At 41.6% G+C, this 18,539-nt stretch overlaps 4 protein-coding genes and 1 non-coding gene across 5 annotated transcripts in view; 3 read left to right on the top strand and 2 right to left on the bottom strand.

Annotated features, from left to right (window-relative positions):
• Positions 1-3,879, bottom strand: part of LOC125765722 (putative odorant-binding protein A10) — a 53,493-nt gene extending 49,614 nt beyond the window's left edge. Inside the window, exon 1 of the mRNA XM_049431155.1 lies at positions 2,741-3,879. Within this exon, the coding sequence (XP_049287112.1) occupies positions 2,741-2,948 (208 nt within the window). The 5' untranslated portion in view covers positions 2,949-3,879. The remainder of the gene's footprint in view (positions 1-2,740) is intronic.
• Positions 3,880-4,259: 380 nt separating this feature from the next.
• On the top strand, positions 4,260-5,146 carry LOC125765713 (exosome complex component CSL4). Its single transcript, XM_049431147.1, has one exon. The coding sequence runs from the start codon at positions 4,373-4,375 to the stop codon at positions 5,015-5,017; it is 645 nt and encodes a 214-aa protein (XP_049287104.1). The 5' UTR covers positions 4,260-4,372; the 3' UTR covers positions 5,018-5,146.
• A 190-nt stretch (positions 5,147-5,336) lies between these two features.
• On the top strand, positions 5,337-7,410 carry LOC125765710 (uroporphyrinogen-III synthase). Its single transcript, XM_049431143.1, has one exon. It carries the CDS (start codon positions 5,511-5,513, stop codon positions 6,288-6,290), a length of 780 nt encoding a protein of 259 aa, XP_049287100.1. The 5' UTR covers positions 5,337-5,510; the 3' UTR covers positions 6,291-7,410.
• A 1,856-nt stretch (positions 7,411-9,266) lies between these two features.
• Positions 9,267-12,811, bottom strand: LOC125765657 (uncharacterized). The gene is made up of 7 exons (XM_049431022.1): positions 12,569-12,811; positions 11,538-12,237; positions 10,996-11,454; positions 10,522-10,935; positions 10,290-10,450; positions 9,828-10,019; positions 9,267-9,562 (listed from the first exon to the last, which is right to left on the bottom strand). The coding sequence occupies exons 1-7, from the start codon at positions 12,630-12,632 to the stop codon at positions 9,435-9,437; spliced, it is 2,118 nt and encodes a 705-aa protein (XP_049286979.1). The 5' UTR covers positions 12,633-12,811; the 3' UTR covers positions 9,267-9,434.
• Positions 12,812-13,340: 529 nt separating this feature from the next.
• Positions 13,341-13,413, top strand: Trnaa-agc (transfer RNA alanine (anticodon AGC)). The gene has a single exon. It is a non-coding gene; the product is annotated as a tRNA-Ala (tRNA).
• Positions 13,414-18,539: the final 5,126 nt, after the last annotated feature.

Raw genomic sequence — 18,539 nt, 5'->3', positions numbered from 1 at the left:
TGAGTGAGTGAGTATAATTGTAAATATGATTTATTTTTATACAATTTGTACTTTTAACCTTTTAATGTTCCTTTGTGAATCGAAATAATTACTCGTGATTAGTATATCTAGTTATTGAAACGGTTTTTTTACAGTGCTTATATCTTGATGGCGATAATAGAGCCATTTGACAAGTGAAAGCGGTTGCGAAAAGATAAATGGATAAACGTATCCCAAATGATGGTAAATGTCATTTCTTGAAGTCAGTAAATCTCCGAACCAGACCCCCTCCCTCAAGTTAACAGCTGTTTCTGTTAGGATAGTAGCAAGGAAATCCGGTCAGACAATATTCAACAGGCTTCAGGGGGAAAGATTTATCATCGGTCGACAAGTTTTTTTTTGCTGCTCGTCAGATAAAACTACCCTGCTGTGTGGCACGAGTGAGACGGTCGTTTTTTCTTGTTTGCTTCTACGAAGTATTTCTTTTAATCCTACCCCCCGGGCAAAACGATTTAATAGATGGTGAAAAATGATCCTTCAAACGAGAAAAAACTTAAAAGCAGAAAAAAAACAGTACGAAAAGAACAGTGCTTCTTTGGCCGCTTAGCAAGCTGGGCAAGCTCTGACCCTTTAGTCTTATCGCCGGAGAAATATAAAACTGTTGACGGGTCAGCTAAAATAATATTTTCCACACAAAAAAAGAGAATTGTATCGAAATATCATAATACCATCAAGCCCAAATGCCCTGCAGCTAGAGAGTGAAAGAAGAGATGAACATTTTTATCACCAAAAATGGACCAGTCACGATTTCATCTCGGTATGAAGGTTTGTTCTTTTGTTTTGGTTTCATTTATTCAACGCATCATAAAATTTGTACCACGAAACAAAATAGCAAAAATCGCAACAGAAAAGAAGAGAGAGAGCAACACATAACAACGGTCCTCTCGAAGTGAAAAGTGTTTTCATGGATGACGCTTGTTTTTTTGTTCAAATCCTTTTCTCTGTTTTCACTTTTTCATTTCACTATTTCATATTGTTTTCCCTTCTTGTTGTCACGGTGGGAGAAACATCGAAATTGGAAATATTTTCTACCAGGCGAAAAAAGAAAAGGGAAGAAAAAAAACACACAGAGCTTTGTTGTTAAGAAATAAAGAAACGTAGCGTTAAAATGCGCTCAAAATGGGCTTCTGTTTTGTTTTGTACCCTTTTCATTATTAAACCGTCACGTCCGCGAGATGAAAAGTGTTTTAATTTGGTCGATGTACAGTGCTTCACAGTATGGTTGAGGCAAACATTGAACGGAGGACGGTTTTTGTTGGTTTAAATAACGACAAAATATAAACTTTTACTGTTTGTATTTGAAAACTTTGAACATTTGATATTACGTAACGAAGCGGTACAAGAAAATTGTTAGCTTAAACATCTTAAAAAAAGTAACACTGGTCGCGCGCATAAAAAACGGTTCATTTTCTCCGAATTCACCCATTCAGCGTAAGAAACATTTAACAAGCTCGTTTAAATTCATAATGGAGGCGCCCAGTACTTTCACGTGTAGCACACCAAACAAACAAACAAAAAAGTGGCAACGAAGAAAGGTCCTTAGCACCGTCAAAGGTGAATAGCATAAATTGATAGCAATTTTCCCGTATGGGCTGTAGGACGCCCGTTCGGACATGAACTTTTTCTACACCGAAACAGAAAAACAATTTCCAACATAATCCAACATAATCTCTTCCTATTTCACTTCATTATGAGAGCCGTTAATGAATTTCCTGACAATGGTGCTTTTTGTTTTTGCTTGTTTGTTCCGGTCCGGTTTCATCCCCCTTTTCCCCCTTGTGCAGTGGCAGTTCATTTCCGTCCCTGATCACTTCCCTAAATAATACTCCAGAACTTGCCTTTGTTCCAAGTGAAGTGGTTTTTGTGTTCCTTTGTTTTTTTGTGTGTTTACCACCGCAACCTATAAATAAGGAGGGATTTTAGATGACAAGCATGGCAAATTGTGTCATCCGGGTGCTTTAGGTCGTGGATTGCGAAAGAGAAGATGAAACAATAATCAAATGGTACTGTTGTGCTTCCATTCCACTGGAGGAAGACATTCCGCCATTCGTTTATTTGCCATCTTGCCTAAATCCTCGCCATTCCATAGGTATTAAAAGGAAGTTTTTTTTTTTATTCTCCTTTGATTTTCTTTTTGCTACTTTCACTTCTGATTCGCTTGTTGTGAAGTTGATGACAGTTTGGGACAGTTTTTGCTGAAAGTAAAATCTTTTCGGTATTTTTTTCTACCAACTCATGGCATCACTTTTTCACCCCGTATCACCTTAGCGGACGAAGAAAAGAACATGATTGTTAAGTAAGTGCGCGTCGTAATTGATACACGTGTAACGTATTGTAGAACAAGCGATTAATAATGCTGCAATTTTTTATTTAACGCTAATATACATTTTCCTGAGCTAGGAAAAGCCTCTAAAGAGTCACTATAAAATACTTCCAGCGCTATTTATTTTGTGATGAAATTTCACAATTCTTCCCAAGAGTAAAACCCTCAAATCGAAATCAGTAGGGATTGTTCAACAACCAATCATTCTATCAAATTCCCTCACCATTCACATACGTAGCTAAACAATCACGGCCAATCGAATGGAATGAAAGTTGGCGGCACAATGTCCATCACAGTACAAATCAAAGCATGTAAATTCGGAACCACTATTAGCCTCTTTAGCTGACAAGCAGAGCGTCTATCTTTGCTGGTACGTACCTTTCAGCTGTCGGCCAAGCTGGTCACAGGGGCTCTTCTCCAGGACGCACATGATCTGCCGACTGACAATCACCTGATTGTTAAGCAGCCGGTTAATGTTCTGACTGTCGTTGGCCGCGGCCGGCTGTGGTCCGACGATCAGTATCGCCATTAGCGCAATAACCGCCACTGATAGCATAAATAGATTTGGTAATGCTTTTGAACTCATTTCTGTTGCTTATGGTACGGTCGCTGCTGTTGCTGCTCTTGGCGGTTGGTTACGCTGGACACTTTCTTCTTTTGCTTATGGAAAGCTTTCCTCCGCACCTGGGTAAAGTTTCACTTCACTGTTGATAAATCAAATACTCAAACTCAAACAGAGAAAGAGACAGAGAGAGAGAGAGAGGGGACCGTTTTTGGATATCCTTTACCACTCGCAGCAAACCACACTCTGACGGGGAACAAATCAACAGAAACGCTATAAACCAGCGTCAAACGCAACTAGCTCGGTGCCCGTTAATGTAATAAATTAATGATTATTATACTTGATGCAATCCGAAACCAACGTCATGGGCTTCTTGCATGAAAACGTTAACAGCTGACAAATCACCACGAGACAATCAGCAGGAAACACGGAACAAAACAGCACACAACTGGAGGGATGGCACTCTTTGGCCGGCTTCCGGTTGCCGGTTAATCAATCTCGTGGTTAGGCTTTGATATGACCGATATGTACGTGGAGATCAACCGCAGCGTTGATATGCCCGATATGATAATGATGGCTTCGTTCGCTTCCGGATACGCATCAAACGCGCCGCACTATGACGACACGCACGTTACTTTATGTTTGTTCCGCGTACCAGTTAGCAGCAGTGAGTGCGCTGATGTACGACGCTGGACACACCAAACACGACACGATCCAGTTAGATAGGAATCCCGCCAACGACTGAACTGTTATTGCAACAAAGTGTGATGGTTTTATGCTTACCATTTTTGCTTTTCTCTGAAGAGAGTTCATTATACCGTGGCACATAAACAGTGAGAGCATGCCGAACGTTACATGAGCGTATGAGTTGTGTTACGCTCCCGAATGCTTGGAACACGCACGTTGTTTCGACTTCTAAGCTGAAAGGAGGCGCTTGGTGGTTTGTAGAGTAGTAGTAATTGAAGCATGTAGCACTAATTATAGCAAAGAAATGATTACAAAAAGTAAAAACAAAAAGAAAAACTATGGAATGCACTTATTTATGACGGGCTTTACGTTTGCTTAGTGTAACGGATTTTCGATATTGAATAAAAGTTATCAGTCTTTTATGAATGCATCTAAAATTCAAATGACATCATTTTATTTCATTAGCTTTTTTTGTTTGTTTATTAGCTTTATTTTTATTAGTTTATTTTTAGAAATTACAAAAGTTTTTTTTTTTGTTAAATGATTTTCTGTGTGTAAAATTTACATGAATGAAACCCACAGTGCGTTACTGTACCGCTGTACAAAAACGTTGTGCCGCTGGAACAGAGAACTGTCAAAGCTACTGTCATAAACAACAGCGACGTGCGTTTGTTTATCAAAATCACGTTTGCAAGAATTGTTCCGCTCTACGATCACTTCCACAAACTTTTCAGAAAAAAATCGTTTTGCTTAATCTAAAAATGAGTGAAGAAAGTGCAGAACAAACGCTAATCTGTGTGCCCGGCCAGGTGTTATGTGCGGCGTCCGAATTCACGGTAGCCGGCGAGGGTACATACGAAAAACTTGGCTACATACACGCTACGCTTGCCGGCATAGTTCAGATGAAGAAACGCGAGAAAAACACTTTCATCTCAGTGCTGTCTTTCGGCGGTGGGGCCACAGTTCCGATAATAGGTGACATTGTAACAGCGCGTATCACATCGGTACAACACCGGATGGCTAAATGTCGTATCCTGTGCATTGGAAAAACGGCCCTTAATCGCACATTACGCGGAATCATCCGCAAGGAGGACGTTCGCGCGACGGAGGTAGATCGTGTCGAAATGCACAAATGCTTCCGACCGGGTGATATCGTGTTGGCCCGAGTACTGCATCAAATCGAGCTAAATGTGTTCCATCTTTCCACTGCGGATAACGAACTGGGGGTTGTAGTGGCCTTATCACCGAGCTCGCGAGCTACCTGGGGTGCAGAACCAATTCCGATGGTACCAATCTGTTGGACGGAAGTGCAGTGTCCGGTAACGCTGGTAAAAGAACCGCGTAAAGTGGCCAAGGTAGTGCCGGAAAAGGGAGAATCACTACAGAAAAATTTAGCATTATTCTGATAGAATAGACAAGGATGGAATAAATGTAAGCAGACAGCTTGGAAAAGCAAAAGCGAATGTATTTTGTGAAAACGAACAAACATTTTAAAAAATTGCTTGTAAACATTGCGCCGTTATGACATGCATGAGCGTTTATAGCTCTAGATTGAAAGGTGCATTTAACATTCTTGCGTTGTTATTCAAATCATTCAATAATTGAGACTTTATAATTTCATTAGACTGTTCTATGATTTGTGCAAAATTTTCCATAAACTTTTCTATTCTATACTCCATGCGCAATAGTGTTTGTCGAAAAGAAATCCGCCTGTGTTTATTCTCTCTTCCTATCAGCTGTCAAAACGTATGCAACAACAACAAAACATAAACATCGATAAATCGTGAAAATTTCATTCGCATAATCAACACCAATTGCTGCAATCTGTCCGTGGTGCTTTGCTGCATCGAATTGCAGTACACGTTGCGGGTTTTTTTTCTTGGTAAGGCTGGTTGCACAATGAGAAAGTTGGTGGTGATACTAAAATCCGAAAGCGATAACGCGGACAACTATGGCACACTGCTGGAGAAGCACGGTTTCGTACCCGTGTTCATACCGACGCTAGATTTTTGCTTCAAAAATTTGGAAGTGTTGCGGGATCACTTACTGTCGCCTTACAAGTACTCAGGCCTTATCTTTACCAGTCCCCGAAGTATAACGGCCGTCCGCGATGCGGTGCAGGGCCAGAAGCTGAAGGACGACTGGAAAACGCTGGAAAACTACAGCGTCGGTGAGACGTCACGGGAGCTAATCCAGCGAACGCTTGACCTCGACACAAAGGGCCACCATTCGGGGAATGCCAGCAATTTGGCCGACTTTATAAAAACCGATCTGTACAACAAAACCGTCACGATGCCCTTCCTCTTTCCGTGTGGCAATCTCAAGCAGGATGTGCTGCAGAACAAGCTGTCCGAGTACGGTTACTCGCTCGATTCGGTGGAAGTGTACGAAACGGTACCACATCGCGACCTAGAGCGAAATCTAGTCGCTCTGTTTCGCGGTGAGCGGGAGGAGAAAAGTGATCGGACGATCGACAGTTTACTCTTTTTTAGCCCATCCGGTATAAACTACTGTGCGCACGTGTTTGAAAAGCATCGGATCGACCTGACCGGCAAACGGATCATTGCGATCGGGCCAAGCACGAAAAAGGCGATCGAGAACAAAGGCATTACGGTGCATCGGACTGCAGAGAAACCGTCACCTGATTACGTCGTTGGAGCATTGCTTCAGGACACTTAAGATGCACTGGCGGATGAAAGAGGAGAAACCAGCGAAAGGGGTCCTAGAAACAGATTACCAGAGTGCAATAATCCGTCTTCGGTGTATATTTTTTTCCTAAATGTTGATGCGACAGAAGACAAAGTGTTTGGGTACTTTTATCTAGTAATTCAGTAGCCAAGAAGTGCTGGAAACTTGTAGGGTTAAGCGATACCAGAAGAAACCTAACTAAATGATCGTGAATGTTATTGATATCTTGTTGTTATAAAATGTATACTAGCCAGTTGGAATAATGGATGAAGTTTTAATTAGAAAGTCTATCCCAATTTGGATGATTTCATTTATAGTGTTTTTTAAAATCTGTTAGCTTTTTATTACTAAATACATCACCCAATAGGAGCTGGAAGGAACAGGGAAAGGATGAAAAACATTTGTATCTGAACGAGAGAAGCAGTGGAAACACCATTAACTTCCATCGCTCATATATCTGGTGCCATCTAGTTCCCATCCCTGATCCTTTTTCTATTTTCTTAAGAATCTTTTAGTTGACGTAACTTCCTCTCTTGATATATAGCCTACTGGCGGACGTTCAATTGTGTCCAATAGCAATAGACAAAACAAAGGACCGTGAAGTCAATTTCTAGCGCTGTTTTAGTGATAATCGTGTACGCTCCCGGGTAGAGAACCGAGCACTAGTTGTTGCGGAAATGTGGAAAATGTATGCCAATAAGCCAAATGAAGATACAATAATGAACATTAAGTTCCTCGGCTCACAGCACCGTGTGAGAACTAAGGCCTAGCCGAAACGGGACACTAGCTACATTTAGAAGGCTTTTTTTAGCAATATTTTAAAGAAAAATATCCCTACATTATTGTCGATTTTGTTTTTGCGATTTCTTTCATTTTTATGTAGTCGATACTTTATTAGATGTTTTGTTGAAAATAGATTTTTATTTTCTTAAAGAAACAGTAAAATAATAGTTTTAGCTTAGCAGAACGTCAAACCGTTCAAGGATTAGCGTACGACATCAAAAATATTGATATAAAATAATGGTTACACATTTTGATCTAGTTTCTTGTTTAAATTACGTTTTTGAGCGCGTTTACAATAAAACACTAGAAGGTGTCAGCAATGGCAAAATGTTGATATTTTTTTATACCTAAATTACCGTGCGATTAAATTCTCCATCACCTTTTTAAAACATTTGCTTCACTTGTCGCTTAAAATCGTTGTTGCCGAACGACGCAATAATCTTCATCATCGTTTTTGATACCTAATTTCAAAAGAAAAATTCAATCCGAGTAACAGGAGAGCATCCAATGCAGGAGGTGACATTTGTCTATTCCCAGTTTCTAAATATCTACTAGCGACATCTATACGGTACTAAAACAAACGAGTGCCATAAGTGTTACAGCGTTACAGTACGTTGAGCGCCATCTATATGTCAGTATATGAAACTTTTCCCTGTACTGCTTTTAGCGCCACCTATAGTATTATTGTTTATAGCGCAACTGGTTTCGCCCCTGGAACGGTATGCAATTCGCGATGCAGATAGATTTTCAGCCGAAATGTATGCAAATGGATGCGCACCAGGATTAAAGTGTTACCTCTTTCGCAACATGTTCTCTTAGTACCGAAATCCAGAAAATCGTTCGTTTTCGTGATGATCTTTTGCGACAATTGACGTGGAGGAATCAAATGAAGTTGGGGAAAGAAATGTAGTGTTCTTTGATAACAAAGTTTGCAAAACAATTTAAAATTAAAAAAACACGAAAAAACAAGTGGTAATTTTAGGATAAATTCTTCAGTTTTCTGAGGTTTATTGCAACTGTTATGTTATCTTTGTGTTTGAAAGTGATTTTATTTCGGTTGATAAACATTCTTAGTTTTCCGCAGGATGTGTTCCAATTTTCGGCGGCGTAAATAAGGGACGGTAAACGTTTTAAACGACTGAAATGATATGCAACAAAGCTTAATTTTATGCTTGATAAAACTCAGCAAGAAAATAAAATTGAACCACTTGTATTGACACTGGCAAAATCAACAGCTTGGAACGGTGGACCGTACTGCAGCAGAAAATTATGATCATTTTCGTATTATTGTATATTAGTGTAATGATCATTCGCGAACCGCATGCGCTTCTTGTAATTAACCGCAAGTGGCACCACCCGACGCGGAAGAAACACACGAAAGGACAGTAAATTATTAACCAAATCTGCAACCGTATGGCGGGGGCCGGTTAGAAGACAAGAAGGAATTCATTATCACATCAAAGCCAGTGCCACTCTTTTGCGTTATTATGTTCCACTGTTCTTCGATGCGAATTGTTCGTTTTCTCCGTTTTATTCAAATATGATAATAATGGCTTGCTTGCTACCACACCGAGAACCGGTACGGTTCCAATAAGCTTTGAGTTTGGAATTGCGTCGCAGAAGCTTAATATGCGGAAAATGAAGAAATGAATGAAATCAATATTATTATTTTTATATGTCGAATAATTTCGTCCGGGCTCGGGACAAGTAAAAGGTGAAGGCCATCGAATGAGATTCGGTTTCTTAATGACACCCGCAAATTTGAAAGGGAAATTATGCGGAAGGTGGTTTCGGTGTTTTGATAACGATTAAAAATAAAGCCGACGGTGCATAGCAAGCGCGATGAGGAAAAAGGAAGGAAAGAACTTCCACCCGGACGAACACAGGACACACGCTTGATTGAGAAGGCTTCGTACGATTGGTTGGTGCCATAGTGATCGAATAATTGAACAACCTGTCTAAATTGGTTCGGCTGGAGGGAGAGTTCGAACGGTAGATTAACGTCATGAAATTAATTAATTGATTTCTCCCGCGGTAACCACCAAACGCGACACATTTTTCATCAACCGTATGAAAATTGGCTCCATACTAATATCCTGGTCCCAGGACCGGGGTGACACCCTGGTCCTGATCATGCGGAGGCTGAGAGAGGATCGTTGTTATCGTTGATGCAAAAACAAGACATTTTGAGTCCTTCTGGGTTGTTATTTTATTTTATAGAGCTTTTATTCCACCCCTCTTTTGTGCTCTAATTTCCACCCGGTTGCTTCCCGAGGTTCTGCGTCACACGTCCAAGCAGCCCGGGGTTTGGGTTAATTCACGTATTTTTAATTAACCGCGTTCCACGGTTTATTATCTCAAACCGGGCGGTGGCGGTGGTGGTGGTGGTGCCTTACCGACGGACGTGCGTGGTCCTCCTCGGGGTGATAAAAATGGATTATTTCTGCTCCCTGCCGAAGGACGTGCGGAACGCGGCGATACTGGGGTGAGCGGAATGAAATAAAAAAGAAGAAAAAAAAAACAGCGCGGCGCAATATTGTAGTTTTCGATATGTAAATGTTTCGTAAAAACAAACGGTTCAGCTGTACCGTTTGTGTCAGGATAAGACCGGCCTAGTAACAGCAAACAGTCTCACACACACGCGCGCACCAAAATCTCCAACCAGGGGTGGACCGAAATGCTGTTGTTGGCGGTCTTAAATTTTGCAAAACCCTGTTCGGGTAGTGGCTCCCGCATTTTACATACCATTAAAATCGACCGGTGCGGGTGATAAGTCCATCGGTGAGACGGGTTCGTACGGACGCGTTGGACCGGTTCGATGATTACCGTGCTGGTGCTGCTGCTGTTGCTGCTGATGGCCGGTACTGAACGATGTTTCGGGATACCGCGGATCGTTGAAGTCTTCCGGCCACTGGTTCATCGTCGCATTATCGTACGCTGCAAAAGAAAAAGTGCCAAACGAAAGCGTGTCGTTTGTTTGTGACAAAGTTTTAAAATATTATTTTTTATCACCACCGAAACTGTAACGATACTGTCGCATGCATCAGAAGCTAACAAAAGGTATAACTTAAATGGTGTATAATTTGGAAAATTGGCTTCATTATTTCAATCGAATTGGGGGAGCTTTTTGTCTTGCTAATGTAATTGCTGCCGAGAGTCGGTGTGGACGGTAATGAGCTGTGAACGATTTCGTTCCGCGCAACTTACCGTACTGTGCATCCGATTCGGGCGCACCGTAAGGATCACCGGTGGGGAAGAATGTGGGTACGACCTGATGCGGTGACGGAAACATGGAAATATCAAACTCCTTCTTCTTCAGCTCATTTTTATCATCATCCACCGAGGTAAGGTGACTGGAGCGAGAAATTCTTCAAAACGAAAAGGCGACATATTAAAACCAGGACGCATAAGTTAAGTCCAGCAAACACTCCGTTCTCACCTGCGATAGTCCTTGAAGATGTCAATCTTCCATATCATGTACAGTACGAACAGGAATGTGCACACAATCGCCAGGCTGATCCCTATCCACGTGAGCAGTATGCGACTATTCTCGGGCATAATGTACATCTCGTACCCAGCACGCTGCAGCTCCATCTGGCCAAACTCGTCCCACATCTCGTTCAGCTTCTGCACATCCAGCTCATACTGCGGTTCGTTAGCTTCGGGTGTGGAGATCGAGATGAAACCCTTCTGCAGAAACTTGTTACCAAAACCAAAGTCAAGCCCATCGTCATCATCCGTCGGTTCGTAGAAGATGGGACGCAACGGTACGGCATACTCCAGACTGACACAGTTCTGATGGTTTCTCCACGTGTCGGGACACTTGCGTGCAAGCAGCTTCACATCGAACGGTCTAAAATGGAGTGACAAGATGAAGGATCTTCGTTTGCATTTAAGTACCCGGGACACTTACCGACTGGGCATGTACGTTAGGTTGTGTTTTTCGATGTACATGTTGCTTGCGTTGGACAGCCCTTCCTTTATCTCCGCCCAGGTACTCGGCAGGTTCATCATTTCCGGCGTCATGACAATCTCCTTTGTCGTCCACTGCAGTTCCTCCTGCGGTACGATCACCTCTGTCGTGGTCGGTGTCGTTGGAGAGTTTCGATTTCCGAACGAAGCGTACGTCAGCTGAAAGCCTCGATGCTTCTGTTCCGTCTCAGCGTCCTGCTGTGCGACGAAATGGATGGTGAACACGGTCGTCTGTGGGATCAGAAATCGAAGCGGTTCCTGATACGTGCCCGTCAGTACTGGGCCTTTCTCGTTTTTATCTTCCAAATCTCCGGCCCGAATGTACAGGAAGTCGGTGGTTGGATTGAGATCTAGATCGTGAATCGTGATCTGAACACCACGTCCACCATCGACGGAGAAACTGAGGATGGGAAGAAGTCATTCGTAACGATAAGGAAATGATTTCTGAGGAACTACTCGACTACTTAATTCCGGTATACTCACTTTCGCATATCATTAACCACGTTAGGATACGGAGCGGGATAGTTGGGCGATTCCAGAATGATTTCCTCTGGATGTTGTTCTAAAAACTTTTTCACGCCTTGCGCTTTTGTTTCACCTTCTACCAGATCGTACAGGACTTCTGCTTTGAGATGCTTAAGAAGTCCTTCCGCTTCTGTGGTGTTGTCATCACCATTTGGAGTGGTAGGTAACCGTATTGGAACATGAATACGTTCTGCTGGTGCTTGTTCGGGTGGAATTTCCGGATCATCTCCAGAACCCTCAGGCAATTCGGCGGCAGCTTCGAAAACTCGTCCAACATTATCGACGGATAGGGTTTCCGCCATATCAAGCAGCTCAACATCTTCCTGATCGTCAATGATCTTCACCTCATCAAATGGACGCATTCCAGGTCCCCGTGGACGCATTCCAGGCGGTCGAATAATTCGATCATTCCCATCCTTCACTGGTGGAGCGTAATCGTGAAACTTTCCTTGGTCAACTGGCGTGGGTTTCTCTAGTTCTGGCGATGCTGTTGAAGACACTTCCAGCTGCTCTTCTGCAACCGGATCTTCTGGAGGACAGTTTACGTAGTCATCCGTTAGGGTGCTATCGAGCGTCTTATTTTCCGGAACTGGCTGTTGTACATCGGTAAACTCATTCGCCGGATCTTGTTGTTGTGCAGAGACGAGAATGTTCGATGCTGCAACAAATACAACAAACAAATCAAAACCACTTGCCTACTATCTGCCTTAAACACACGAGCAAAGCACGAAGCTGTCCAACGCCAATGCACTTAAAACCTTGTCATTGAGCAATAACACTTTGATGTGCGATTTTGCTTATCTTATCGAGTTATGCTAGTTCGTCCATTAGAATCAGATTCGATGACGGAGAAGTTCGCATTTGGCATGGCGCATAGTTCTTGCACTTTACCTTTAATAAGTTGCTAACATCTATTAATCAACTATTTGTTGCGTTGTGAGGAGTATATTTCTTCATATCACTTCATTTGAGTAGATGATGCAACTTACCAAACAAAAGCACAAGTAGCGTCACAGTGCCAGCCACTGGCAGCAATTTTGTAAATATAACCATTTTAACCACTCTTTGTAGTTGAGTAATATGCTCTATTTTTCACATGTGATAACCGTTTCATTCACGTCAGAAACGAAAGTAACCACATACCGAAAGTCGATTCGTTTGGGACCTCGCAGCGTAGAAATCACACTAAATTGCACACAACCGGTGAAGGTTTGATTTAAGTTGGTGATGAACAATTTTATCGCGACAAACAACTCTTCACTTTACGCCGATACGGTTGATGAGGCACCCTTATCAATGATTGCCGTTGATAAGATGCCAAAAGGTGTACGTGTTGCAGGGTGTTGTTGAGCCAGGAGAAGTACTCTATTAGTTGTCTAGCGGATTTTCTCCCGGTGGGTTTTGTATTGTTTCAGTGCGTGCTCATGTATTGGTTTATTGACGATAGTCGCAAAGTGATAAAATGGAGTGTGGAAAGCTTATCACAGGTTTTTTATATCACAAAAGATCAGTTGTTCTTGGATTGAGATTTGGCTATCGATTAATAACGCTTAAGAAGGATGTGCCATCGAGAATTTTATCATGATTTTGAAGATAATTATGTATGCGTGTTAGGCACGATTTTTTTTTTAATAAATGGAATGCTTTATGAACGTTTGATATTAAAATAAATGAATTAATCAAGATCAAGGATAATGTATGTCTTATCTTTCATTTGGTTGTGTACAACCCGGTTCAAAATAAGCCAGCCGTCTTCCATCGGGGGGTGTAGCTCAGATGGTAGAGCGCTCGCTTAGCATGTGAGAGGTACCGGGATCGATACCCGGCATCTCCAAAATCCAGATCCTTTTTTATTCTCGCAATTTTGTTTTTACTAACAACGATTCTATTTATATTGCAAAACAGTGATAAATATTATCGATTGAATATTTTTAATGTGCAATGGTTGATGTTTTTTTCTTTCTTTATGTCTTCTCTATTCCCTTCACCGTGAAGTATACTGACTTTAAATTACAAATCAATCAACTTGATTTAAAAAAAGCTCCCATTAGAGTTCATATCTCATGAATCAGCTTTGAGTGAAACTTACAGCCGTACTCCTTTTTGGTACTATGGTTGTATGACGATCAAAAACCTTTTTTTTTTCTCCCAAAAATAAGCACCTCCTACCCGAGCTCATCAATCTTTTTGGTTTGGGGGTTTGGGCGACGGGTTGACCGTTAATTGAACATATTCAACAATTTCATTAACAATGACCCAGTTGGTAGGGTCACACACATGCACGAGCTGGTAGCATGTGGAGCATAAGCAATAATATTAAAAATGAACGCATGTGTCCGTCCGCTTCCTGCGGGTAACGCGCGACGGGATCCACCGGGAGATAATATCGGCAATTAGCGATTATTAATTACGGCGGGACCTCGATTGGCGTTCGCGGAGGGAATAATTGAAAAGCAGGCTCACTTCACAGGCTCCGATACGCACCCCCCCAGAGGCCGGAATGACATCAGCGGGAGACATCAGACCCGGCATGGAAGCCATCTTCCATGGTTGGGACTTGTTCTTCCGGCAAGCTTCTGCTGGAGTCTTTCACACCGGAAAATTGTTCAACGCCATTCAGGCGGTGGTGGTGGTGTGTCCGGGCGTTCATCTGGGAGCACATTCCATTGCTTCCCAAAAGCTTCCAACCATTTAAAAGGCTGTCTTGGAGTGTACAACTTTATCCATCGCTGAGATGAAACCGAATCGATGTGCCGGTTGTGATTGCGGGTTGGAATTTGCACGACACGTCCAACGGATTCCTTTGCGTCCATGTTCGGAGGCCTCGGGGAGCATACATTCCAACATCGACATGCGTGTATGTGTTGAGGGTTGTGCGGAAGGAAGAAAAAAAGCTGATATGAGCCATTCGCAACAAACATTAACGTTGTTATGGAGAATTTAATCGCGGACGATTTTTTCTCTCATATTCCGTTTCCATTGGTTGGAAGAAAAAGATTATTAGTACGCACCCAATAGTGTTGCGTAAATTGTATCGTTTGGGTGCGAAACGATTGAAACTGATCGCTAGCACGATGGACAGACCAGGGAGCTTGTTGTGAGTAGAATTTATGATTTTTACCGTGATCTACATTCAAACTGCTATCATAGCTGCAAGAATGTGTCGTGTACAATTCAAATTTCTGTATTTTAAATTAAACAACTAGATATGATAGCAGAATAATCAATTTCATTATCTAATAAAAGATACAGTCTGTAAGAAAACTAATTACAAGATAAACAAACATTACAATATAATTATAAATTAAAAAATAAAATGAATTTTTTTCGTTGTAATAATCTTACTCGCACAATAGCAATGATTAAAGTCGAAAGAAACAAGTGTAAAGTAAATAAAGCAGAGATGATAAACCACCTAAATGCACGCAACACGCACCGCACGCTCGCCGCAACGCGATCGGTGTTGATTAGCTTGTTTATTTGTTTTGTTTGTTCATTTGTTTTTATGTATTTATCCACTTATTGCTTCGAACGTAACGTACTTACTCACCGTTAAATATCCATAATCACAAGGCGTTCCAGTTCCAGTGCGGGAGTTTCTGCAAAAACCAAACACGAAATTTGCCAACGAAAGTGCAATTAAAGTTTCGATCAGCACGATTCCGATCCGGTGCAATTTCTGCTTGCTGTAAGTATAAAAAATTGGAGTCGCTTTAGTAATAAAAAATCACATCCATTCCGGAACGGAACGGTTTTCCTCGCCTGGAAACTACCGAAATCGAACCGCGCGTGTCGTAAAAATGGGATAGAATGAATTTTTGATATACCCTTGAAGGTGGAGAAAGGTGAATCCACCGATGGAAGTATTCTTTCGAGTTCGTTCTCTTCCTTTAGGGGGATGAAAATAATGTTGTCAAAATTATAACCATGGTCACCGCTTCGGTTACAGGTGGGGCACCAAATTCACTGCGTGGGTTGATAATGGGTCCGTAAATTATATTGTTTTTCCCTTTTGGCTAAAGAAAGACCCCGAAAAGCTTCCCCTTGATACAAACGTTGGTGCATAACATTGGACTTCTGGATGCTTTTCTCATAAAAAAATACAAGTAACTCACGATCTTGACACTCGGTGTTGGTGCTTCTGAACCTTCGAAGGATTAAATTCGCACACACCGATCGTGACGGTTCGTAAATCAAGCATCAGCCTTCCAAAGAACTAACCTCAAGCGAATCTGCAATCATCGAATTGTCTCTGGTTTATTAACCACCCGCAAACGACGGGCTGGTAATTGCATTTGGTGCTACAGAACCTCATCATCAACCTCCCCCTGCGGCACAAAAGGTGTGGCCCGTTGTGATTTGCAGTAAACTGCAGTCAAAACGTGCACCGTAATCGGCTTTCGGCTGATCCACAAATGTGCCACAAAATGTAAAACAATTCCAACAGTTCCAAAACTGCCGTTTGGTGAGGCCGTTTGTGTCACCTTGAAGCGAAAGCTACGTACGCGTGGGAGTGAAATGGACGGTAGGAATGTGACCATTATCATCTCATTTAGTGATTCCCAACACACACACACACACACAAAACGTGATCGTAACTGGACTGGTTGGTTTGCTGATCTCGTTGAATGTGGATCGAACGCTTGGACGATGTTTGATCAATTTTGTGGGCAAGAAATAAAACTCGGAGTGGTGTTCCATTTCGCTTCCCAGCGGGGTTTGGAGATGAACCGAATATTCGAAGGTGATCACAATCTCGCCCAAAATAGTGCCGGGTGAAGAAGAAAAGCAAGAGAGGCGGTTAACTTGTCGTAAAATGCGCGAATTCACATGTTCCATTGGAGTTGTTTTGATGGAGCAAAAATTTTCGTTCCATTTCCGAGACGATATTTTTTTTAAATTTGGTTTTGTGGTTAATACAAAATAACACACTTTTTTCTCCTGTACAACTCTGTCGGTGCGATACTCCGAAATCTTACCATAGGGGGAGGGAGATGCCAACCTCCCCGCCCAACCGCTGTACCCTTGGGAAATGGTCCATAAAAGCTGGCTTTAACGGCGCAATTAAACTGTGATAAGATTAAAGCAGCGTTCTTTACTTTCCTTTATAGCTGATCCAATCAGTGTGCGTTAAGTGCGCCATCCACTCGCGGTACCAACATCCGGAGGGAGATGTTGTATTTTTTTTTTGTTGTTGGCTGTGCATTACAGGGAGCCGCCAACGATAGTGTTTTACGACACAGGTTCACTTTGATCCCTGCCAAAGCGAGTCCGATTGCGATGTACGCTGTGGTAAAATTAGAGCATGCTCGTTAAAACTTTCGATCGACGGTTGGAGATTGGTCTGTGTCGAATTGTTGTTTTAACGTTATCTGATCTGCAGCATCCATCTTGTGGTTTGTGGTTTGCTTCGGAAAAGACATCATCATCGCACTAAAGGCATGGCACGAGCTACAGTCATTCAATCGAAGTGAAGAATAGCATTTTTTCTCTCTCCAACGTTAATTAACCTTACATTGTGCAAACAAATTTCAAGTGTCGATGATAGTCATGAAAGGAGAGAGACCTAGTTTGAAGTGTTTCAAGTGGTTCCTCAACAAACTGGTTGCTTTATATAGCTAATCTACCGTTGAATCAACCTTATCGGAGCTTCCTAAATTAGCTGTGTTGTCATAAAACCTCATCTCCATCACATCACAGGCAAGTAGTTTGTTTCCATTTTTATTGCACAGCAGTCGCACAGATTTGGCGACAAAGGAAACAAAGCAAAAAAGGAAAACTTTCCGAAATGGTTTTGTTATCTTCACACTAAGTCGTCGCCGGGTGGTGTAAAAGAGGTGAGACGGAAATTTGTTACAAAAAGAACTCTGCTTTAAACTAAGCCAATTTCTCAACGAAACCAATTCCTCAAGAAACGAGGGTTTGAAAAAGGATAGTAACGTGTCCTAAGCCACGGCTTTAGGACGGTTTTAGGACGGTTTTGTTCCCTGTGGATATAAAACTTTTCAACTGGCCAAGGTTTATGACACACGATGCTTCTGTTGCCATTTTGGACATGATCGTGCGATCGTGCGAACATATAACTTTACTATTTGGACTTTTTTTTGTTCTTTTATTACTGTTTGGTGTTGCTGAATGTGAGCTTTTGCTGTGTGTTTTAGCCACTGGTATTGTTTGGGAATTGCACCAAATCCGAACGGAGGTGACTCATTTCGGTACGTTTTTATATTAGATTTATAGGGGAAATGGAACAAAAAATGATACGAATCAGCATAATGATCTGTAGCTTGATTAAAAAGCACACAAAATCAGAAGAAAGAATCTACAAAAGTGGTGTTTATTCTTCTGCTGTCGATCGTCAAGTCAAAAAATAAATAAATAAATAATTGGAGCAACTTCTTCGCTTTTATTTAAAATAATATAAGTAATTAGATTATTTGCTTCTCTTTTGAGCATATATTACAAACCAATTCGCATAATTGCATATGCCGCCATGAAGTAATAACCATGATTGTGATTCAGTTAAACTCGACACGATAACCAAATGACACACTGCCACATCTTTAACGAGCCATTGTTGAAACCGCGTAATTAAAAATTCAATATTCCTTACACCCGAACCACTTGCAGCTTAATTATAGATGCACGAAACATAATTCAATAATTGTGCCCTATCGACAGGGCAACAGTTGTGTTTGATTTAGTAACACCCCGGGAACCTTTGTTGACCTTCGACCTAGTAAACAAGTGGTTCGTGATGCTGGGTAAATGGGGGGTTTGAAATTATAGAAGAAAAAAAATAATACATCCCCCTCAGGATATAAATAATGTTCTGGCATGTGTGGATTTAACGTATAATTGACAAAGAAAGAGAAAAAAACACACTAAACAACACAATACTAGACTTGTTGTTTATTGAATCAACTGTTTCGTGTATTACATTCATTCATCGAACTTCAG

Source organism: Anopheles funestus, chromosome 2RL (genome assembly GCF_943734845.2).
Source record: "Anopheles funestus chromosome 2RL, idAnoFuneDA-416_04, whole genome shotgun sequence".
Classification (NCBI taxonomy): domain Eukaryota; kingdom Metazoa; phylum Arthropoda; class Insecta; order Diptera; family Culicidae; genus Anopheles; species Anopheles funestus.
Note: the sequence above shows the minus strand (reverse complement) of the source record. Positions and strands in the feature narration are given on the sequence as shown.